At 27.7% G+C, this 24,370-nt stretch overlaps 3 protein-coding genes and 1 long non-coding RNA gene across 6 annotated transcripts; 2 read left to right on the forward strand and 2 right to left on the reverse strand.

The window, feature by feature from the left end:
- The first annotated feature begins 253 nt into the window (after window positions 1-253).
- On the forward strand, window positions 254-2,263 carry LOC130664715 (uncharacterized). Its single transcript, XR_008989450.1, has 3 exons — window positions 254-388; window positions 527-717; window positions 2,048-2,263. It is a non-coding gene; the product is annotated as an uncharacterized LOC130664715 (long non-coding RNA).
- Window positions 2,264-2,373: 110 nt separating this feature from the next.
- Window positions 2,374-7,295, reverse strand: LOC130665399 (zinc finger protein 782-like). Its single transcript, XM_057465748.1, has 3 exons — window positions 7,085-7,295; window positions 6,732-6,893; window positions 2,374-5,936 (listed from the first exon to the last, which is right to left on the reverse strand). Exons 1-3 carry the CDS (start codon window positions 7,232-7,234, stop codon window positions 4,203-4,205), a joined length of 2,046 nt encoding a protein of 681 aa, XP_057321731.1. The 5' UTR covers window positions 7,235-7,295; the 3' UTR covers window positions 2,374-4,202.
- Window positions 7,296-7,705: 410 nt separating this feature from the next.
- On the forward strand, window positions 7,706-15,979 carry LOC130665183 (glycerol kinase). The gene is made up of 9 exons (XM_057465482.1): window positions 7,706-8,157; window positions 10,183-10,441; window positions 11,436-11,659; window positions 12,907-13,113; window positions 13,198-13,308; window positions 13,943-14,196; window positions 14,263-14,468; window positions 14,533-14,664; window positions 15,873-15,979. The coding sequence occupies exons 1-9, from the start codon at window positions 8,086-8,088 to the stop codon at window positions 15,953-15,955; spliced, it is 1,548 nt and encodes a 515-aa protein (XP_057321465.1). The 5' UTR covers window positions 7,706-8,085; the 3' UTR covers window positions 15,956-15,979.
- A 147-nt stretch (window positions 15,980-16,126) lies between these two features.
- Window positions 16,127-23,510, reverse strand: LOC130665182 (desmoplakin-like). 3 transcript variants are annotated; one of them, XM_057465480.1, is made up of 10 exons: window positions 23,316-23,510; window positions 23,062-23,228; window positions 20,850-21,037; window positions 20,479-20,753; window positions 19,129-19,292; window positions 18,012-19,038; window positions 16,826-16,858; window positions 16,612-16,761; window positions 16,446-16,553; window positions 16,127-16,349 (listed from the first exon to the last, which is right to left on the reverse strand). In XM_057465480.1, the coding sequence occupies exons 1-10, from the start codon at window positions 23,508-23,510 to the stop codon at window positions 16,302-16,304; spliced, it is 2,355 nt and encodes a 784-aa protein (XP_057321463.1). In that variant the 3' UTR covers window positions 16,127-16,301. The 3 variants fall into 3 exon arrangements, with proteins under 3 accessions (XP_057321463.1, XP_057321462.1, XP_057321464.1); XM_057465479.1 differs by having other exon boundaries at window positions 20,844-21,037; XM_057465481.1 differs by lacking the exon at window positions 16,826-16,858 and having other exon boundaries at window positions 20,844-21,037.
- Window positions 23,511-24,370: the final 860 nt, after the last annotated feature.

Below are 24,370 nucleotides of genomic sequence, written 5' to 3' on the forward strand. Positions count from 1 at the left end.
ACTGTACAATAGGACTTTAATTTCGAATTGTTTAATTTGTTTATTATTGTGTTCATTGTATTAAAAAACAACAGATATTTAATTCAAAATAAAAATCAATGTAAAATTGACCTTGTAATGGTTACATAAAAAATAAATATAAATTATTTAGCAAAACGTGACATCATTTTTTTTAAAGAAATTCCAAAAAGTCTCTAGATAAACCGGAAACACGTGACGTCAAGTATCCACACAAACACCACACAAGGTCATACATGTAAATATGTATAAGAAATATATAGATTACATATCAATTAAATCTAATCGAAAATTTATTTAATCGTAAATTACAATCTCATGGAAACTTTACCACAATTTTGTTAAATTACACAAATTTTTGTCAATATCCGTAATTATTAAACAATTTAATTACTGTTATTTATATTAATTGTCATAAATTAAATTTATTTAAGTACAGTAATGATAGATGTGGTTTATTGAAAGGTTATAGTTTATTAAAATGCTAACAATAATTTACTCTTTATAGGTATCGATAATTATCGAAACTTTAAAATGTCAGTAATACAAAATATCTCCCTAGAAAATGAAATTGATGAGCTGACATTTAAATTGCAGCTCTTGTTTTATTATACTCAGCTGCTTATGAAAAGTTTGGATGAACAGGCTCAATTATTATATCAAATAGAAGTTCAAAAGAGCGAATTAGAAGAGCTGGAGGTATTTAATTAAATATAATATTTATATTTAATAGCGAGATAACTCTATTCATTACTTCTTTATTCGTAAATATCTCTATACTAAATGGGTCTATTTTATAATAAATCTATTGATAAATATGACTATTTCTGAGAAATATTTAGTCTTAATTTTATCAATTCTTATGTATTTTTATTTTTAAATAATTCTATAGTCAACTTCACTATGCTTAAAATTTCGTAATTTTTTAATTTTTTAAGGAAAAAAATCTGGAGCTGACCATCTTAGACGTCCATGACAGCTGGATCACTTGGTAGTCCAGCCTGGACAGCTCCAATAATTTTTTCCTGTTTCCTGTGTCAAAAAAATTTCTGAAAGTGTTGACTATTCAAAACTTCAAAATGTGACGCAACGACGAACGTTTTTTAAACTTTTAAAAATTCAAGAGAAAAATAAATAAGTATCCTGATATGCTGAAAGAAAAAACGTTCAAAAATAGTTCAAAATCAGTTTTTTCTGAACGTATTTTTTATTTACTTATTAATTTACGCTTTCAGCAATTTACAAATTTTACAATTACACTTGCGTTATCACAGTGCGAATAAAACAAAAAAAGCAACTACAATAAATGACAGATGATCTTGAGGAATAAATTACTAAAAAAAATAAAAAAGTATTTGAATATTCTAATTATTCTTAATTGTTGGGCTCAGCTTTCACTCTGGTTCCCACAAATTTCCACTTGAATTGACTTTTTGAATGAATTAAGAGACCTACCAAAGAATTTTACAGTTTTTGAGTATTCATTGACTAGTCCAAATATTTTGTTTCTGGGTTCGATTTTGCACTGAAAAAAATTTTGAAACCTGGCATTTTTAATGGAGCGTCAAAAAAAGTTTAAAAATGAGTCAAAAATGATAATTTGTAGTACTAATTGTTTTTTTCTTTGTATTTTTAGAAGTTTAAAAAAAAATTTGTCATTGTGTCATGTTTTGAAGTTTTGAAGTCAACACTTTTTCAAAGATTTTTTTTTACACGGGTCCACAATTTTTTTTTTAAGCAAAAATAGTTAAGGTGGCCATCTTAGACGTCAATGACAATTGGATCACTTGGAACTCCAGCCTGAACAAAGTGGACGGCTCAAATAATTTTTTTTTGTTTCAGTTCTTGTAATATGAAGAAAAAATTTTTTATATATATTTTACATACGTTTTTATTGCAACTTGTTATATATATTTGCTGATATTAAGGAATGGAGATATTTAGGAATAGATATATTTACAAATAAAGGAGTAAAGAATAGAGTTAATATCTTGCCTTAATTATATATATTATGAATTTTCTTTTATAGAAATCTATGGCAGTTGCTGAGGCTCAAAACGATGTTGATAATAATGCTAATTAAAACAATTTTATTTTTCTATTAAGTATTTAATTTTTTATCGCTTAAATGTACAGTATAATTATTAATTGTGATATTAAGTAAGATGTTCCATTAAGTACGATAACTAAGTATTGTAATTAATATAGTGATGTACAAAAAAATATAACAAATATTTTACTCTTACTTTTATTTATTTTATTTACATCATAACAATTTTAATTAAATCATTTCAAATGTTTGTTTCTAATAAAAATAATTATCTTACATTCTCTATTGTCTAAAATGTATTTAAATTAATATTTTTAATTATTTAATTATTATCTGGTAAAACGTTTCGTAAATGCATACAATAAAATTTGGAATAAAAAAGTACAGATTAAATAAATAATAAAATTTAGTTTGAAATTATTTAAAAAAATATTTTCGTATTGTTACCCAACATTTAACTTCAATTCTAAAATTTAATCTATTAAAAAAATAAAAGAATTTTAATAATTTTTTAAATTTTAACAATGAAAAAAAAAATCACAAGATCTACTTTGCGTATAAATGAACACACTGTAGAAAATCGGGAGTAGATTCGGAGTAATTATGGATTTTATTTAAATCCGTATTCACTCAGACTTCCGGAGTTTTAGAAAAAATCACCGAATTCGGAGTTTGTTTTTTAGATGAGTGATTTCAGAGTGATCTGGATTTGATTTCCATCCGCATTTACTCCGATTAGGAGTTTTATTATTTAAATAAACTCCCCTTCAGAGTTAATTCCACTTCGAACTGGAGTTCAAGGAGGGAAGCCGGTCTGAGAGACAAAAAAAAGAGGATATTTTTGTGATTTTTTTTTTAGAGTACCGTCTTTATTAAAATTCTTAAAATTAGTGACATTATTAAGCAACATTCCAAGAATATTCTGCTAAATTTTCATAAAAAAATATTGAAAAATAAGTCGGTGGTAGTGGGGAGAGACGAGTCACTTAAAAAAAAAGTCTCCATGCCGTAGGCAGGATAACTCATGACTGCTTCATGTGAAATCAAAAAACCAAAAAGATTTCTTTAGTACATAAGTTTATCTTAGATTTGAACGAAGGAATAAACAAAATATGCTTTTTTGAATTTTTGGTAAAGGCCCGAGTCAAAAAACAAGTTCTAGTTTAATCCTCAAAAGCCTCAATTTCTTTGGTGTTCTATTTGTCGCCCAGAAAGTAACTCTAGTTCTCAAAATCCTCAATGAGAACTATGAGGTCTAAATGCCAATAATTTATCGATTTTAAATTATAAGTAAGACCTCAAAATCCTCAATGAATGAAAAGTTATACTTCGGACTTTTAAAAATTTTAGATAGAAAAGGGAGGGGAGAGAATGCGTCGAATGAGACTTTTGAGGTTCAAATGTGGATAAAATTATTCCTGTATGTTTTGAGTATTTTGAGGCTCCATCCAGATTATGTTATTCCAGTTTAGTCTTCGAAGTGGTAAAATTGGTCGTAACTACTACTTTGAGGACTAAACTAGGATAACTTTTTATCCTGTTGTCAATCTTAAAATTCTAAATTGATCCTCAAAAACCTCATTGAGAACTTTGAGACTTAAATCCGAATTTGTTTTTTGACTCGGGGGTGCAATCAAAAAACTCTGATTTTTCCCAAAAATTCTTCCTTTTGTTTAATTAAAAAATAAGTAGTTATTGAAAAAAAAATCCTTTGTTCAAATCTAAGATAAACTTATGTACTAAAGAAATCTTTTTGGTTTTTTTATTTCAGATGAAGCAGTCATGAGTTATCCTGCCTACGGCATGGAGACTTTTTTTTTAAGTGACTCGTCTCTCCCCACTACCACCGGCTTATTTTTCAATATTTTTTTATGAAAATTTAGTAGAATATTCTTGGAATGTTGCTTAATAATGTCACTAATTTTAAGAATTTTAATAAAGACGGTACTCTAAAAAAAAAAATCACCAAAATATCCTCTTTCTTTTGTATCTCAGACCAGCTTCCCCCTTAAAAATTACAATGAACTTCCCTTCGGAATGAATTTACTCCACGGGCATTAAATACACATTCCGCAAATTTTCTACAGCGTAATTCAATACTTTTTAAACTGAAACTCAGAAGGAAGTAAACATGTTAATCAACTACCGGCGTTAATTTGATGAGACATTTTTTTCTATGCGCAAATAAACTACCAGAGTTACCGTAAGCCATTCCACAATTGTTGCGACAAACAAAAGGTTTTTCTTTAGTATGAGTATACAGATGTTCTCTCAAACACTTATACATCCTAAAAGTTTTTCCACATTTATCACACAAGTATTTATTTTCCCCAGTATGTTTCGTGATATGAAGTTTCAATAAATGCATCTGAGGATAATTCGCGTCACAGAGATCGCAAGTATACGGTCGCTCAAGTGTATGACTTCTCTCGTGATATATACATTTGCGTTTCGTTATAAATCTTCGATCGCAATAATTGCATTTATGTGGTTTTTCTTCTTCATGAGTCAAATAGTGAAGTTTAAGAGATCCATTGCATCCCAACTGTTTATTACAAATCCTACACTGCAATTTATTTTCTCTCGATGATATCTTGTGGTGTTTAATATGTTTTAAGAAAGCCGATTTTCTGACAAACATTTTATCACACAGATGACACTGGATTTGTTTTACATCAGCTGACTCACTTGATTTCTTATTTACTTTTTCTGATTCGTCATTATCCAAATTTACTGGCCGTTTTTCCCTCGCTGACTTTCTTATCGCGGGCTTTACAAAACTTGTATAACAGTGATCATTTTCAATGACGTCATTTATTTCTTTCAGTTGCCTCAGTGGAATAGTTTTAGGATTTGACTTCTCTGTCATCAACTCATCAGAATTATTCTCTATATTTTCATTTTGATTTTCACTGTCATCACCCAAAGTCGAGTCAATTTTTTGTGACTCCAACTTCTTTTTTTTACAGAAATTGTTATTAGTTGTCTTAGCATTTGACTTTACTGTCATTAAATCATCAGAATTATTCTCTATATTTTCATTTTGATTTTCACTGCCATCGTTCAGAGTCAAGTCAATTTTTTGTGACTCCAACTTCTTTTTTTTACAGAAATTATTATTAGATGTCTTAGTATTTGACTTCGTCGTCATCAACTCATCAGAATTATTCTCGATATTTTCATTTTGATTTTCGCTGTCTTCATTCAGTGTCAATTCATTTTTTTGTGACTCCAATTTCTTTTTTTTACAGAAATTATTATTTGACTTCACTGCCATCAACTCATCAGATTTATTCTCAACTTCTCCGTCTTTATTTTCGCTGTCATCACTCAGAGTTAAATCAATTTTTTCTGAGTCCAACTTTTTTTTCGTACAGAAATTATTAACAGTCTTAGTATTTGACTTCACTATCATCTGCTCATCAGAATTATTGTCAACATTTACGTCTGTATTTTCACTGTCATCACTCAGAGTTAAATCAATTTTTTCCGACTCTAAATTTTTTTTTTCACACGAATTATTATTATTTTTTAGCGTCGATTCAAATTTGATTATTTTTTTCTGAGGAAATATACAGTTTACGAATTTAAATGAATTATTATATTTATAATCTATTATTTTATCACTTGGTAAATTTATTAATTTAAAGTTTCGCAGCTTTAGCTTCGACTCTGTTCTACTTTCATTTAAATTTGTATCCTTACTGTTATTTACTTCGCAGGTAGAATTTTTTTTATTATTCTGTAATTTATTTAATGCAATCGTTTCTTTTAACGAAGACAACGTATTTGTGTGGTATAATTTTTTTTCGTCTTCATGTTCGGTTATTTCTAGTGTTGATGAATCTCCGGTTTGACTAGATTTATTCTAAATATAAACAAGTAAATAAATTAATAATTATTTTATCATAATAAATAACTTAATTAATTAATTAAGGGCATACTCAGACAATGACCACCATTTTTCATGTACCTAAAGATCCGAACGTTTTTTACGTAACGAAAATGAAAAAATTTATGTAATTTGACTCGTTAAAAGTGACTTCAGGGGTAACTAGTGGTGACTGCAATTGCCGGCTGACATGCGAAATATTTTAGAAATCTAGATCCAGTAGATTTTTTATTTTCGTTCTGCGAAAAACGTTCCGATCTTCAGGTACATATTTTTTTTTAATTTTCAATTAACTCGAGCTGTGATGACAGTATTCAAATTTTATTAATTAATCAAAAAAAGTTAAAGAATTAATTGAAAAAAAAGAAGGTGGGTACAATTTCGCCGAAATAAATTTAAAAAAAAATTACTTATGTTTTTATTAATTAGAAGTTAAATTAAATATGGAAAATAAAATTCAGTAAAATCTTCTTGTCAATATTATGATTCGAAATGTCAAATTTTGTAGAATAAAATTTACTTACAAAATTTCGTTTAATTCCTGATTGAGAACAACTGTAAGTAATATTTTTTAAATCTATACTTTTGCAAAATTTCAATTACGTTGTTCTTTTTCAATTAATGCTTTTATTTTATCGTCTGAGGATGGTCTTAATTAATAAAATTTTAATACGGTAATGACAGTTTAGTAATTAAATTTTTTTTAAATGTGTGTGGGGGGGGGGGGTAATGTCTGAGAACATCCTCAATAACACGTGTTATTATATTTACTTTTAAAGTAACGCAATTGATTACTTTTCCATTAGTTCTATTGTAAAATTCCTTTAGTTTTTTATCTGTTACTTGACATCGTTTCCATAAATCATGAGCACCATTAATCCTTGCTATGCAATCAATGCATATATTGCTCGGTAATCCATCATTCTTATCAATCTAAATAATTAATTCAAAAAACAATTATCAACAACAACTAATGCGTAATTAATCACAACATAAAAAAATAAAATTCCAAATAAAACAAAAACTTAAAAACAAAAATTTCTTGTTTTTTTTAATTTTAAAAAAATTTTTATTTTGGAAAACTAAAATTTCAAATAAATAAATCACATAATTACAAAACTAACCTCAATCCCACAGTGGATTTCAATTTTTTGTTTAAATTCAAATATCAGTCCATTGTAATCATCGTAGTTAGAAATCGAAAAAATATTTTCAACTTTTTTATTCGGTAGTAAACAAATTCTGCACGTGTTATTTGTTATTTTAAAACTCATTATTTATTTCAAATATTTTTTTACGTTCAACTCCACACATAACATGAGACAATAATAACAACTACCAACTATTTTATTTTTAAATTCAAAATCCCTAAATTATAGTAATTTTACATTTCTTTAAATTCCCGCGCTTTTTTAAATTTCAATGCTTGTTAATTAGCTTATAATTTCCTGATTAATTGCATGCAATTGATGATCGGTAATTAAAATTACTCTTTACAATTGAAGTACAAGTAATTGAATTTTATTATTTTCAATTACAATTAAATTACAAGACATTTTTATAAAATTAAATTTTTTTTTCAACAGGATGGTCAAGGTCTGTTTCCAAAATGTCCCTATTTCGCACACGTCTGTTTATTTTAGTATAAATTTTTTAGTCCCTCGCAAATTGATCTGCAAAATCTACATATATATAAGTGTATATATTTATATTTTTATGTAATTTGTTACATTGAGTTTTGTGAACAATTGCAATGATTGACATATTTTATTGTTTTACTTTTTAAAAAAAACGTCAAAGCTACCAAAGTTATTGAACTGCGCTGTCATTAATCAATTATAAATTACTATTTGTATGTATATAAATATAAATATATAAATAAATTTATTAATTATCATATATATTTATTAAAGATTTTTTTTTTAACGGCGCACTGAATTTTTACTCGACACCGATTTCCTCAAGTTATTTAAAATTTTTTAATTACTTATGTAATTTGAATTACTGATATATTTTTATCGTAATTTTTATCAGATCGTTAACTATTAGTACTTACTGTGAATTTATTTAAGATAATTAATTGAATAATAATATTTGAAAATTCAAATTATTATTTGGTACTACGATGCCTGATACTAAAAAAGGCCCCTGTTACATTGGGTCTATTGATGAAGGAACCAGCAGTGCTAGATTTTTAGTGAGTTCATTATTTTATTATTCAAATATTTATTAATTTTTTTATGATACTGAAAGTAGCAGACAATAAAAAAATTTGTTTTAATTAAAAAACTAAAATACTGAGAGAAAAAAATTAAAAGTTGCATCAGAAACTTGAAAAATGTTTTTTTGTATGAGATAAAAATTTTGTTTTACTTACGATTAATTTATTTATAAAAAAAAAAAATTTCTGTTTGCTACTTTCTTTAGAATTTTTTATGATAAAGGAAGTGGCAGACAATAACAAAATTTATTTATTTTAAAAAAACAACTAAAAAGTTTTTTTAAATTGCATCAAAAAATGATCTAGAAGTCAGCAGACAATTGTAACATTCTGACTAAATGTTAATTCTTATTATTTATTATTTAATTAAATAAGAATTAAATATTTCCCAGGTAGACATCATTGGAAAATCTATAGACCTCCTGTGATGTCACTGTTCGACTCTCATAGTTTTTTAATTTTGGTTGAAGGGTTTAAATTTAAATAATACAAACTTTAAAATGAATTTAAGTATATTCTTCAATAAAACATTCAATTTCAAGTCAGTCGGTCACCGGACAGAGGTCCGGGGCCTTAGATGTTCGTCGGCTAACTGCCTGTTCTGTTTCCGCTGATCCAGTACAAAAAAATTACAAAATTATAAATTATCCAACGTCGCATCTCAGGTTACCCTAGAGAACGTCGTCGAGGCCCGGGTCTCATGTCTCGTCATGAGTTTAGACTACGGGCCACGACAGTGTTCGCGGAAATCGCTTATCTGCTTTAGTTACTAAGAATTTTTCTTCATTAGAGTGACCAAATTTTTATTATATATTGCCGAAAAAAAATTCGAAAATTTATATTTAAATATAATTGAAGCCAGAACGTAACACAATTGACAATTTTAGGATTTTTTTTCACCAATTTAATTAAAAAAAAAAAAAAAAATATGCAGTAGGGTGGTCATTAAAAATTAAATTTTCTCAGGCGCCCCTTAAAAAGATTCTTTTTAGTGAAAAAATGCGTGGGGAATTTGTTTTTTTCTTTTTAAGTAAAAAGAACACGTGCCGCAGGACGATCAAAGTTTATTTTTCGATGCAACCGCAGTTTTTTTTAAATATCTCATGAAATATGCAGATTAAAGGAAAAAATCATAGGAACAATTTTGTAGGAAATTAAATTCTTGACAAAAAAGATCATATTCATTTTTTTAATAAAATGTGTATTTATGAAGATATTTTAAAAAAACTTTTTTTAGGTCTGATGAATTGAGCGTTTTAAGGATTACAAATTTTAAAAATAACATTTTTCTAAGTATATAGAAACTACGACAAGCATTAATGATTGATATGTTACGAGTTACGAAGTTGTCTATATCTAAGAAAAAACGTTACTTTTAAACATTCGTAATCCTTAAAATGCTCAATTGATAAGATCTGAAAAAGTTTTTTTAAAATATCTTCATAAATACACATTTTATAAAAAAAATGAACATGACGTTTTTTGTCAAGAATTTAATTTCCTACAAAATTGTTCTTATGATTTTTTTTTTTAATCTGCATATTTCATGAGATATTTAACAAAAAACCGCAATTGTATCGAAAAATGAACTTTGATCATCTTGAGGCACGTGTTTTTTTTTTTACTTAAAAAGAAAAAACCAAATTCCCCACGTATTTTATCACTAAAAAGAAGCTCTTTATGCGACGCCTGAGAAAATTTAATTTTTAGCGACCACCCTAATATGTACATTTAGAAAATTAAAAAAACTATAGGTGCAATTTTCTTGAATATATTTTTTTTAAGTTTATTATTTTTAAAAGAAATTCAAAAATTATTAGACGTTGGCTAATTTTAGTATCATATAAAAATTTTTTTTTGCATAATCGAAAAATTTTATTTTACTTACGAGTAATTTATTTGAAAAAAGTATCTGATGTCTGCTACTTTCATTATCATATTTTTTCATGCTCTATTAAATAAACTAAATAAATGAATACATGAATCCACTTTTTTTTTTAGGTATTTGATGTAACAAAACGGAAAGTAATAACATCGCATCAAATAGAAATAAAACAGAAATATCCTCAGGAAGGATGGGTCGAACAGGACCCAAAAGAAATCCTTTCAGCCGTTTTAAACTGTATTTCAAAAGTGGTAGAGAACTTGGAAGATCTTGGTATTGAAGCTTCAGCTATAAAAGCCATTGGTATTACAAATCAACGAGAAACAACTGTCGTCTGGGATAAAAAAACTGGAGAACCTCTTCACAATGCAATTGGTTATTTTCTTATATTTAAATATTTCTTGAGTATATTTTGAGTACATTCAAGGAGGGTCTGTGATAATTTTTGTTCAAACTTTCCTCTCAAACAAATCCTCTAAACGCTAAATTGAGAACGAGGCTCGACGCATTACTCTGTAATCTAGCAATCTACGTTTTCATTTTTAAAAAATGTTCCTTTGTTGAAATGATAAAGTTTCCATTTACTGCGCAAGTGCAACAAGGATAAAACTGTTCTTCGACTTGAGTGTGATAAAGAAAAAAGATCAGACCCCTCTTAATAAAATTATAAATTCATAGAGAGGTGGACAGTAAAGTTAAATTTTAAGGCTCTCCCTCATTTTATTTCAGAAATTACGTCTTGAAAAAAAAAATTTCAGTAAAAACATCTTATTTTGACATTGAGAAATTAGTGACTGATATATTTTATCTGATATATTTTGACTGAGATGTAAAGAGAGGTCATCAAATTTTACTGCCCACCTCCCGTATACCTGAAGATTGGAACGTTTTTTGCGGAACGAAAAAAACGAAATGAAAAAGAAAAAATCCACTGGATCTAGATTTTTTTGATGTTTCTCATAAGTACTCATAGGTGTGCCAGTAGCTGATCCCAACAATTTTATACTCCGATAAGTGATTCCTAAAAATTGATTCCACTGACATCTGATCCCATCGTCAATTGATTTTTATCAACAACTAATTTACATAATTTAACTTCTTATATTTATGACAGTGAATTTTAATTACTCATGTCATTGTAATTTATTATTTTATGAAATCGTCTGTGGGATTAGTTGTCATCAAACCGTACTAGTATGCCAGCCGAAAATTGCAGCCACCCCCCAATCCCCTTGTCCCTTTTAAGCAGTCAAATTACATAAATATTTTTCCTTTTCGTTGTGCGAAAAACGTTACGATCTTCAGGTACATCGCCTCCCTATGAACGTATTAATTTATTGTTAAACAAATTTGTTATTTATTTTATTAGTTTGGTTGGACATGAGAACAACAACGACAATGGAAGATGTCCTAGAGACAATACCAAATAAAACCAGAAATAAAAATTATTTAAAACCACTGTGTGGACTTCCCATGTCGCCATATTTCAGTGCTCTGAAAATTCGTTGGCTTATTGACAACGTTCCTAAAGTAAAACAAGCTGTCGAAGCCGGTACCTGTGCATTTGGTACAATTGACACCTGGCTTATTTATGTAAGTCATTTATTTTGCATACATAATTGATAAAATAACATTTATTGTATGTAATATTTTTTGTTCCCTTGAAAAATTATTTTTTTGTAAAGTCCAAGAAATGTTGATGATAAAATCAGACTGGAAAGTTAAAAATGTATTTTAAAATTTTTTATCTTCGTTGCAGAATAAACTCTTAGGGTAAAGTACACGATTGCCAGCCCCCTTTGTATATTTTGTTGATAAAATTATTTTAGTCAGTGAATCATTTATTTTTCTTACTGATTAGAGGAATTTCTCGTTGGCCTCAGCATTTTTGACAGTAGATTATTATTTTAGTAGAAGGCAGTGAGAGTTTGATACTAGTGTTTTTTCTGCTTAAAAAAACATTACAGTCGAAGTCCATTAAGTCGGATTCTATTATCTCGGAACTTCCCCTCAATCTTTACCTCCACTACAAGCTACGCTCTCCCACCCAATGCTACACATTTGTATGCCTCTGTATATTTATCTATGCATCAGCATGTAGATTAAGAGCGCAGGCGTCATAGCTTACTTTTTTGGGAAGAAGGGGCATCCGTTAACTCGGGAATTCAAAGAAATTTTCGCTCCTCCGTAGACTAACTCCGAGTTGATGGAGTTCGACTGTAGATTCTTAGCTATAGGTATAAAAAGCACGGAAATTCTCAAAGAATTAATTCCTGATTTAAAAAAATGATTTGGGAGAATTAAAAAGAAAATTTTTGAATACTTCCTTCACTTCTATATGCTAGCGTTTTTCTAGAAGACTTGTCTGATACCCCCGAGGCCTTCAAACATCCATCGGGTGCCTTCATTTTTATCAGGATCACCATCTAAGAAATTTTATAGAAAATCTAGACTCAGCTTCCTGAGTTCGAAAACGGCGGGAAGTTTTGGGGTTTACCCGTAGGGTCAACCGTTTTTCAGATTTTTTTGGATTAAAAAATTTTCAAATCCAAATTTTCAATAGAAATTTAAAAATGAATAAAAATATATTTTTTTTTTTACGCCCTTGTGGCTCTCGGGGTTGGTACCGAAAACCGTAAGGGCGTAAAATAAAAAAATTTACATCTTTAATTAATAAATCTATAGTTGGGAAGAAATGAAATTTTTTACGTGCCCTTATCTCCTGACAGCGGCATTTTTTGTTAGGATACGCCCTTATGACACCTGCGATGCTCATATTAATTAATAATAAGATAAGATTTTTAATATTCGATTAATTATTGTTATTTAAAATATTTCAGAATCTTACGAAAGGTGAATTGCACATAACTGATGTTTCAAATGCATCACGAACGATGTTGATGAACATCGAAACCCTCAAATGGGATCCGCTGCTTTTGCGTTTTTTCAATATTCCTCAATCGATGCTACCGGAAATAAAATCGAGCTCTGAAGTTTATGGCCACGTGTCAAACCCTAGTTCTCTTGCTGGTATTCCAATCTCCGGAGTAAGTAATAATTGATAATTATAAATAATAATGGAATTTTGAATCGTAAAATCATTAAAAAATACTTATTTTTTTTATTTAAAGTGTGTAGGTGATCAACAAGGAGCTTTACTAGGACAGTTGTGTTTAAAACCTGGTCAAGCAAAAGCTACATACGGAACTGGATGTTTTCTACTTTACAATACAGGCAATGTCGTATGTTACAAATTTTAATTTTTAGTAAAATTATGATACTGAAATTACCTGACGTTTAATAATTTATGGATTTTTAAAAAATGATAAATTTTTAAAAATTACACCTGTAGTTTTTTAAATTTTCTGAGGTGCATTTTTTTTTTTAATTAAATTTTTGAATAAATATTTCAAAAATTTCTAATTGTTCGCTAATTTCAGGATCATAAAATTTTATCTTAATACTGAAGTTGGTCGACGTCTAATAATGTTTGGATTTTTTAAAAAATGATAAATTTTTAAAAATTGCACCTGTGGTTTTTAAAATTTTCTACATGTGCATTTTTTTTTAAATTAAATTTTTGAATAAATAATTCAAAAATTGTTAATTGTCTGCTAATTTCAGGATCATAAAATTTTATCATGATACTGAAGTTGGCCGGCATCTAATAATTTTTGGAATTTTTTAAAAATGATAAATTTAAAAAAACTTAACCAATAGTTTTTAAAATTTTCTACACGTGCATTTTTTAGTTTTTTTTTTTTTTTTAAATTAAATTCCTGGAAAAAAAATTTGTAAATTATTTTGTCTGTTAACTTCAGGATTATAAAATTTAATCAAGAGCTAAATGATTAATATAAAATATTTTAAACTCAGAAAGTCGATTCGCACCAAGGACTTATCACTACTGTCGCTTACAAATTCGGTAAATCACCAGCTACTTACGCTCTTGAAGGTTCTGTTGCTGTAGCAGGAGCAGCGTTATCATGGCTGCGAGATAACATGCAACTACTGGACTCTATAACACAAACTCAGGATCTTGCTGAGCGTGTTCGTACTTCAGGAGATGTTTACTTTGTTCCAGCTTTCTCTGGACTCTATGCTCCATATTGGCAACAGGATGCACGTGGGTAAGATTCATAATTTATTTATACAATTAGTAATTTTTATTAATAAAAATATATTTTTTTTCATAGAGTTATTTGTGGTATTACGGAAGACACGCAGCAGTATCATATTATTCGAGCAGCACTAGAAGCTGTTTGTTTCCAAACTCGAGATATTCTTGAAGCCATGGTAAAAGATTCAGGAACGAAACTCTCAACGTTGCTTGTTGATGGGGGCATGACTGTTAATAATTTACTTATGCAATTGCAGGCGGATATTACTGGCATAAATGTTGGTGAGTATTTGAAATTTACTTGTAAATTAAACAGCTTAAATAATTATTTAATTATTTCTTTAAGTGAGACCACATATGGTAGAATCAACTGCACTTGGTGCTGCTATTCTGGCCGGTGTCGGCGCAGGTCTATTTGAAGTCAGTGATGTTGATGCATCACAAATGACTAAATTTTCACCGGAAGTTGGTGAAGATGGTAATTACTATTAATCTATTTTCCCGTGTAAAAAAAATTTTTACCGCTGAATTCATAAGTTGTTGCAACATAAGAAAAAGGCCATTCGGCATCCGGAATGGAAGTAGATTTCTATATATATATATATAATTTAATAATCACCCATCGAAAATTTTCAAAGATATAAACAAAGGCATTATCACCATAACACATGAGTCAATAATGTGACTTTGAACCTTTATTAAAAGTGGAACAATTATCGAAAAACAAAAAATTAAAAAAGAGAAATATATCTTTTTCTATCGGCTATCAAGTTCTTTTTACATAATAAGGATAGATTTTTCGTTATTTTTGGAATTTTAAATGTCCATCATTTCTAAACTAGTTGACCGATTTTGCTCATCTTCGAACTTAACCATGATAATCGTTTATAGAATGAGTGTGCCAAGTTTCATTAAGATCCGTTAAAAATTGTGGCCGCTATCGTCGTAACAAGGCGCGTTATATTACATATATATACATACATGTATAAACTTTTGAACCAATGGTATTTTTGGACCCTACTCGATGAATTATGATAGATTATGGCAAAATTCTTTGAAAATTCCACCATGAGGACAAATGCAAAAGATAGATTTCTATAAAATCTACTAAAAATCATATTACTAATTTTCTATGGGTTTTTGTAGAATTTCTCCCTCTAAAGAATTATTTAGGAACTTTCAAGTTTAGTATATATTTGATTCTAATTCCCCTTACAGTCACGAAAGATTCATTTTTAAATTATAATGAAATTGTGGTATGAATTTTCGTGGTGAAGTTAGAGACCTAATACCCGATCACTCATGTATTTGTATATCTATATTTACTAATCATACATATATAAATATATGGAGTGATCGGGTACTACTTCCCTGATCATGTACTAGGTCTTTTACCCTTTATACCTCCAAAGTGGAGATTCTGCTTATGTATATCATAAGCAGAATCTCCACTTGCTATAAATGCGATATGATATTCTCAGAATTTTCGAAAATATTATTTTTCATCTAAAATTAATGTGTCCCTCAAAGAGACCAATCCATGTTCCTGATTGGCTCACAAGAAAAACGCTTATGCAGAACAATTTATGAAATCTGCAGTAAAATTTTTTTACGCGGCTTATAAATTTACTCTTGAGTAAAAAAAATATTAATTTATTATCATGTAAATTATTTTGACTATTTTAGAAAGAGATTTTCGATACTCAAAGTGGAAAATGGCTGTGGAAAGATCAATGAAATGGGATTTATCATCAAGCCTCGATGCTTAAAGAGATTCTCTTTTTTTTTTTTTTTATTTAAAATAGAGTATTTAGAAAAATAATTTTTTTTCCTAAAGAAATAAAAAGACAGTTGCTTGGTTTTATTAGTTTATTAAAGTTGGTGATATTTGTTAATTAATGATTACAAAATATTTTAATTAAAGAAAAAGTCGTAAAAATATTTAATTTATGAACAAAATGAATATTAATTCACTACTGCAATTAATTACGATAGATAATTATAAATTCTTATTTAAATTAGTGTTTTAGTGATATGGTACTTAAGATAAATTGTTACTTATATTTAAAAACAAAGATATTTTAATGAATTGAAAAATTATAAAATTATAAGAGTTTAAGAAATGCTGCGATTTTTAAAAAATTTTCTCTGGGTCGGCGTTCCCTAGATTGGAAATAATTTATAATTAAATTAAATTTTAATAAATATTTAAAGTGTTGCAATTGAAGGTTCGTAATTTTTATTTTTGCTCAAACTTACCGGTGATGCTGGCATTGAATGACTTCCTTGTGATCCTGGTGACTGAACGTTTGATGCGCTCGTTAATTTTTCAAATAATTTATCAAATTTTTCACTAGATGATAAAGCCTACAAAAGGACAAAGCTTATAAATAAGAATTTTTTTTTTTTACAGTCAATTACTTACAGAAGCGGGAGGATAATCTTCAGTTAATCCCAAGTTGTCATCGGAGTCGGATGAAGGAACGTTGAATTTTAATTTTCTTCCAGGGGATTTCGGTGGTTTTGGACTTGGGTGAGGTTTCAGAATTGGCTTTATTTTTTTATTTCCCAGAATCTGTAAATTGAAACGAGTGTAAATAATTGATGATTTTAATTATTTAAAAATAACTAAATCATACCTTGTCTTCTGTAATTCGAATATTTTTCCCACCCTACAAACATAAAATACCAGAAAGTTTATAAATACAGAGTAAAAAATATTGTGTATCTGGGAAAAACGGTCTGTTAAATTTTTTGTGTTGATTATTTTGTGTTAAATCAACACATTTCACTGTGTTACTTAAAAATTTAAAATCGATATACTATTTAACACTTTTTAAGTGTTGCTTGCTACAAAAATTGTAATTATCAACAATTATTAAGAGTTACTTTAAAATTAACACAAAATTTATGTTAAAAAGCCACTCGATAGTCGCGGAAGAATTATTAGAGAAATGAAAGTGAAATGGACATTTTATAAATGTCAATTTAACTTGAAAATTTTAATTATTAATATATTAAATTTACCATTTACTAAAACTTGGAATTTTTATCATACCAATAAAAAATATTTAGTTACAATTTCGAATTATTTACTGTAATGTTAAAATTATTTTTTCGCTAAATAAAAATGTGGTTTTGTTTTTTTAAAAGAAATTAATTGATTTACTATTTGCAACTGGTATTAAATATCACGTGATTTTTTTAAAACCTTGACTCTAATAAAAAAATTATTTACTATCAAAAAATAGTTGATTGTTAAATGATAATTGTCGTCACTGTTGATAGTCTCTTCATAATATATTAATTATATTTACTGAATTTTCATGGTACAAAAATAAAATGTAAAAGTTAACATTTTTTTTGTCGCCACTGACATTTAAAAAGTGTTTAATTAACTTCTCGTATTACCCGAATTTCATCGTGAGATTTTAACACAAATTTCGTGTTTAAATTCCCTTCAAATATTGTGTGTCCGTTTTTAACACAGATTCTCTTAATTTTAACAATAATTTTTACTGTGTATTCCCAAGTGTGATACGGAGAGAAATGTCAAGTAAATATGCCTATGCAGCATAGTAATGGTGACATCTCTGATTAAAAACTCCGATTGAAACCACTGAATTCCGATTGAAAGTCTATCATATTTTAATCGGATTTGAGCGGTTTCAATCAAGGTTTTTAATCAGGGATTACTCTATAGTTTGTATAAGCAGTCACATAAGAGTGGCGTGACACAAACTATAGAGCAATGTAATTATTACTATGCTGCATAGGCATATTTACTTGACATTTCTCTCCGTGTATATAAATGATAAATTTTACCTTAGTCGGCTGTTTTCGTGTTTGCGAAGAAGTAATTGCTGGTTTCTCAAGTGTCCGAACTTCGGGTTCAATATTCGACAGACTTTTTTTGAATTCCGTACCTCTAAGATTATTCGCCTCCAATTCTTGACATTTTTTGTTGACTTCTTCCAAATTAGCTTCCAATTTAGATATTTCTTCTTTTAGTTGTTTCTCGGAATCATTTTTCTCAGCCAAAAGTTCTTCAGTTTTTTTCAATTTCGTTTCTATTTCTCTCTTATCTTTCGCGTGTTTCTGTTTTAATTTTTCATGATCAGTTTCAAGAGTAGAAAGAGCATTTTTCGAAGCAGCCATTTCTTCAGAAGCGTCATCTTTCGAGCTCAAAACTTGATTCAAATTTGCCAAACACTCTGCATACTTACCAGCTTGCGCTGTCGACTCCTTTTTATATTCTCTCTCGAGTTTCTTCTTGTCCGCCTTGACTTCTTTATTTTCAATTAATACTTTCTCCATTTTTTTCTTTAAATCTTCCATTTCTTTTTGTAGCTCTGTCATTTTTGATTCTTTTCTTTTCTGGTAATGCTGATAATCTGCGTCAATATTTTCACTTAATTGTATCGCTTCTTTAAGCTGTAACTTTTTTTTTTCCAACTCTTGTAAAATTTCTTTTTTCTCTTCATTTGCTTTGGCCAATTTGCCATTTAAAATTTTTAACTCATCTGCTAAATTACTTTTTTCACGAGTCATCGAATCTAATTTGTCTGATATCAATAAATTGTCTTGTTGTTTTTCGTTTAGTTTTTTTTCAAAATTCATTTTTTCTTCTTTGATTTCTGCTTCTTCTTTAATTAATTTATTATTCAACATTTTTATTTCATTTTCTAAATTACGCTTTTCGCGAGTAATTAAATCTAATTTATCTGATGTCATTAAACTGTCATTTTGTTTTTCATTAAGTTTTTTTTCAAGATTTACTTTTTCTTCTTCAGATCGTTGCAATGCTAAATTAACTCTATGTAATTCAGCTTTCAAATGTCCTAGCTGCGTTCTAAATAATTTTTTAAATTTAAATTTAAATTCAAATTCAAATAATAAAAGACAAGCAAAAGAATTTAAAATAATAATTAAAATTACTTACGAATATTCTTCAACTTTTTTCTCTAAACTGTCAACAAGTTTCTCTTTTTCTTCATAATTCTTAAGTATTTCTTCTTTCTGTTCATTAATACTTTTAATTTGTACTTTAGTATCATTAAGTTCTTCCCGAGCTAAAGATAACTCTTTTTCATAATATTCTCTTATCTAATTAAACAGAAAAAAAATATCAAATATAAAAGAAAAAAATGGAAAACCCAAAAGTGCACACCTCAATAGTTCATTTTATTTTTAATCATTACTTTTATTTTGTAGTTTTAATTTATTCTTTGTTACGAATTTTTATTCAACTTATAAATTATCAATGTGATTTTTTTATTTCTTAATTTTAGTTTAATATTTTTAAAAAATATTCTCCTTTTTTTCTTGGGTGTCGCTCTTTGTTTCAAACCTATACAGTTACAAATTACAAGAATATACGGTAATTTACTATAGACTACGGCAAATTACCGTAATTTGTGGCATTTTTACCGTAAACGCAGCACAATATTTGACTTTACGGTAAAATACTGTAATTTTGCAGTAAATCCGCACGTTCACGATGAAATACTGCAATTTTCATGCACTTAAGGTAAAACACCGGACGGTTATAAAATTTCCCTGGATTGCCGCAAACTTGCGTAAAATACCGCAACACTGTAATTATTCCCAGTACCGTAAATTGCAGTAATTTGCGGTCTTTGTACCGTAACCGTGGTACAATACTTCATTTAATGGTAAGATACCGCAATTTTACTGCACTACTATGGTAAAATATTGCACTTCTACCGTAAAATATCCCAGGATTGCAGTTTGCAGTAAATTAGCATGTTTATGATGAAATATCCCTGTATTGCCACAAACTTGTGTAAAATACCGCAAACCGTAATTCTCCCTAACACCGTAAATTACGGTAATTTGCGGCCTTTTTACCGTAAGCGTGATACAATACTCCATTTAACGATAAAATACCTCAATTTTACTGCACTACTATGGTAAAATATTGCACTTCTACTGTAAAATACCCCAGGATTGCAGCAAATTTGCGATGAAATACCGCAATTTACCGACTACTGTATAATAGAATAATTTACCGTAATTTCATACATTGACAGTACTGGTTTCTTGAGTTAAAATAATTTGTTTAAAACTATTAAAATAACGACCCGTTTTAATATTAGGTTCAAATTGTTCCTTAATAAATTCTGTATATGCTAATATACAATTAGACTGATTTTGGTGTAATTAAAAAAGCGTATAAATATTATTATGTTAAAAAAATAGTCGGAAATGAAAAACCTTTCATAAACTTTCGCGCTTGAGGTGTGCAAAATCTAAATAAAAATTTGTTTACCTCCTTAATTTTGTTCCCCTCAATAAAATTAATTTGGTCAATCTTCTTCTTCTCTTCCTCAATCAGACTATTCTCCAATTCTCTAATTGTAGTTTCCAATTTATCCTCAACAATTTTCATTCTCGAAATTGTTTCCGTACTTATTTTTAAACTTTCAATAACTTTGCGAGTTTCTTCTTTCTGCTGAGATAATTCATCATCTATCGCTTTGTATTTTATTTTAAATTCCGACAATTCCAAGTCTTTTTGTTCCAAAGATTCTTTGTATTCTTCTTCTATTTAATTATAAGATGATGAATTACATTAATAATTAATTTAAAAAGAAAACAATTTAAAATTTTAATTAAACTAAAGAATAATCTTACCTTTACCTAAGATAGCTTGATTCAATTCATCAATTCTTTTTGATAAAAGTTTTTTGTCATCTCGTAATTTAACGATAACATCATTGTACATTCCTTCCAAAATTTTAGCATGATCTTTGCATCGACTCAGTGTGTCATTGATATAACTTACATGTTGAGTAAATGACTCTGATAATTCCAAAGCTGCTACGGATCTAAATAAAATCAAAATAATTAGGATAAATGTACCATTTGTGATCACTGATCTGTTTTTGGACATTTAATACACAGTTAAAAATTTTGTGTTTTTGTGTATGAAAATTCAATGGTTCAATATTTTGTATCAATTATTTTACACCATCAAGTGTAATTTTAACTAAAGTTGAATGTGTTGTCTGATGTCAACAATTTTTAAACCGGTATTATTGTTTGACACAAGTATAATGTGTTAAATTAACACAACAAATTGAGTGGACCGTTTGGGACATGTGATTTGTGTCAAATTTAACACAAATTTTTAAACTGAACTTTATTGTAATTAATGAAAAAGAGTAGAATAAAATTTCTATTTTGATAGTGGGGCAAAAGTATCTCTAAACATATTTAAAAAATTAGTTATGTTATTAGGTCTTTGATGAATTGATTTATTTAAATTTTTCGTGTCCAAAACTGGCCCTAAGTGACCAAAAACGGTACCTCTACCCTAATATCCTTTTCAAAATTTTTTATACAATCTTGCAAAAATACCAACTTTCCCACTGATTTTTAATAAATTTAAATCAGAATCAATCGAAAATTTATCGTTTTTATATAAATTAATCAGATCTTTTAACCAGGGTAATTTCCAAAAAATAATTAAAATCTAATGATATCTGATGTAATTGTTTCAAATTTTGGATTCATATCGAGATCAAAAAATCTATTGAGATCTACTAGGATTTATTTAGATCTCTTTGAATCGAAATTTTTCTAATCTTTTTTTTAATGCCCCATTTTTTTATAAATTGAAATTTTGAATTTTTATAGTTTGATAATTTGCTTTTTTTTTTTTTTAGCTCTGATCTTAATAAATCTACAACGATCCAATTAATACAAAAATTAGATCTAGGAAATCTTTGTTATAACAAATACGAATTTTTTATTTAATCTTATAAGAATACCAAATTTCCAATTAATTTTTATTAAATTTCAATCAAAATCGATTGAAAACTTATTGTTTTTATATAAATTAATCGTATCTTCTAAACAGGATGATTTCCAAAAAATAATAAAAATCTAATGATATCTGATGTAATTTTTTCAAATTTTGGATTCATATCAATATCCAAAAATCTATTGAGATCTTCTAGAATTCATTTAGATCTCTTTGAATTAAAAATTTCCAAATCTTATTTTAATGTCTCCTTTGTTTATAAATTGAAATTTTGAAATTTTATAGTTTGATAATTTGCTTTTTTTTAGCTCTGATCTTAATACAACTACAAGTGTCCAATTAATACAAAAATTAGATTGAGGAAATCTATAATATATTTTTTTTTTATATAAATCACTCATATCTTTTAAAGAGGACAATTTCCAAAAATCAATTCAAATCTAATGATATCTGATTCAATTTTTTAAATTTTCAGATTCATATCGATATCAAAAAATCTATTGAGATCTACTCTGATTCATTTAGAATTCTTTGAATTACAAAATTTTCAAAACTTCTTTTAATGTCCCGATTTTTTAAAACCAAAATTTAAATTTTTACAGTCCGATAATTTGCCTTTTAATTTTTTCAACTTCGATCTAAATAAATTTACATAAATCTATAAAATCTATTTCTTTTTTTCCGGTATCTTTTGTTTTTTTGTCTAGTATAATTTAAAAAAAAAACTAATGATCAATAATAAATATCGAATTTTTTCGTCATAATCGACCTCGATCTCCCTAAAATATCAACTAATTAATTCTATCGCTAAAGATAAAAATAATTAACGATTAGATATATTATTTATATAGGTTATAAATTAATGAGTGTGAATGCAGCAGACATCAGTCAAATTTAAAATTATAAATAAGTAGAGTAAATAATTAATAAAATAAAATTTTTAAAAAATGCGCATTTTAAAAATTTTAAAATTAATAAGTGCATTTTTTATAAACATTATTTTTTAAATTATTTACTCTATTTATTTATACTTTTAAATTTGTCTGATGTCTGCTACATTCACACTCATATAAATTAATAAATTACTTTTCCTTCAAACATTGATTTTCCGCAGTTTCTTTTTGTAGAGCGATACTCAATTCCGTAACATGATTTTCAGAGGACAATAATTTTTTTTGAATCGAGTGAACGACTTTGGTAGCATGTATGTATTTTTCTTCTGCTTCTTTTATTACAACATTGATGTCTTGACCCTGAAAAAAAAAAGTAATGTTACCGGATGGCGACTTATCGTAAATATTTGTCAAGATAACGGAAGATTGTCAGTTATGAAATCCTACCTCATAAGCTTGTGAGTTTTTGGCACTCGACGAGGTCGATTTCCAAATAGCTGTTATTTTTTCTACTAACTGACTATTTAGCATTGCAAAATTTAAAGAACCTGATTCTCGAGATGTTGTACGACGTATTTTATTATCCGGAGCTTCTTTAGTCATCTCTGAAGATCCTTTACGTTTATTTGCTTCCTGATCCATTTTTATTTATTGCGTAAGTATACGGATTTTATGGCTTAATAATTTTATTATGATTTATTTAAATAGAATTCTATAAAAAATTTATTTATTTATTTAAAGAAGAGATCGTAGAGAGCTAGAGATTTAATTTCCAAGTGATTGCCTCAGCTTCTTTGTCAAGAATGAATGCAGTGATGCCGTTGTTTTTGCTAACTACTGGAGCATTCAAATCTGACCAATTGAAAATTTTTTATAGTTCACGTGATCGTATACTTTGTTCTTATTGGCTGTTGCAAAAAAAGGGTCAAGTTCTTGAAGAATCAAAATATTTTAGATGAGCATAAATAATTTTTTTATTTGTTCGATAATAAATATAATCACAGTGAAATAAATTTTCTTTTTTTATTAAAACATGGAATTTTAAATTATGCAAATTAAAAATTTGAGGTAAAACTTTTTATTTTAAAGCTGTCAAAATTTTTTTTTAAATAACACAGTGTAAAAAATTTGCGGATTAAACCCGGAGTGAATATGGAGCGGATGACATGATTCTGAAGTTAGCAGACAATTAACAAATTTTGAATTTTTTTTTTCGACAATTTAATTTAAAAAAAAAGAAAACCAAAAAAATGCACACTAAGAAAATTTTAAAAACTATCGGTGCAATTTTTTCAAATACTTTTTTTTTTATAATTTATCGTTTTAAAAAAAATTCAAAAATTATTAGACGTCGGCTAACTTCAGTCTCATGCGGATGACTGTATATTTATTACGATCCTGAAGTTAACAGACAATTAAAAATTTTTGGATTTTTTTTTGAAAAATTAAATTTGAAGAAAAAAAAACTAAAAATATGCACATGTAGAAAATTTAAAAGACTA

The sequence above is a fragment of the Microplitis mediator genome, chromosome 3, assembly GCF_029852145.1.
Source record: "Microplitis mediator isolate UGA2020A chromosome 3, iyMicMedi2.1, whole genome shotgun sequence".
NCBI lineage: Eukaryota > Metazoa > Arthropoda > Insecta > Hymenoptera > Braconidae > Microplitis > Microplitis mediator.

Bases quoted from the DNA above. Each gene is read 5' to 3' on its own strand.
- LOC130665399 (XM_057465748.1), bottom strand. From the start codon at position 7,234: ATGAGTTTTAAAATAACAAATAACACGTGCAGAATTTGTTTACTACCG. The intron at 6,894-7,084 runs GTTAGTTTTGTA...TTAATTATTTAG, and splicing joins AAATCCACTGTGGGATTGAG to ATTGATAAGAATGATGGATT. The intron at 5,937-6,731 runs GTAAATATAATA...GTTTATATTTAG, and splicing joins TCAATTGCGTTACTTTAAAA to AATAAATCTAGTCAAACCGG.
- LOC130665183 (XM_057465482.1), top strand. From the start codon at position 8,086: ATGCCTGATACTAAAAAAGGCCCCTGTTACATTGGGTCTATTGATGAA. The intron at 10,442-11,435 runs GTTATTTTCTTA...TTATTTTATTAG, and splicing joins ACCTCTTCACAATGCAATTG to TTTGGTTGGACATGAGAACA. The intron at 14,469-14,532 runs GTGAGTATTTGA...TATTTCTTTAAG, and splicing joins TATTACTGGCATAAATGTTG to TGAGACCACATATGGTAGAA.
- LOC130665182 (XM_057465479.1), bottom strand. From the start codon at position 23,510: ATGGATCAGGAAGCAAATAAACGTAAAGGATCTTCAGAGATGACTAAA. The intron at 16,762-16,825 runs GTATGATTTAGT...TTCAATTTACAG, and splicing joins TTCGAATTACAGAAGACAAG to ATTCTGGGAAATAAAAAAAT. The intron at 16,554-16,611 runs GTAAGTAATTGA...GTCCTTTTGTAG, and splicing joins AAGATTATCCTCCCGCTTCT to GCTTTATCATCTAGTGAAAA.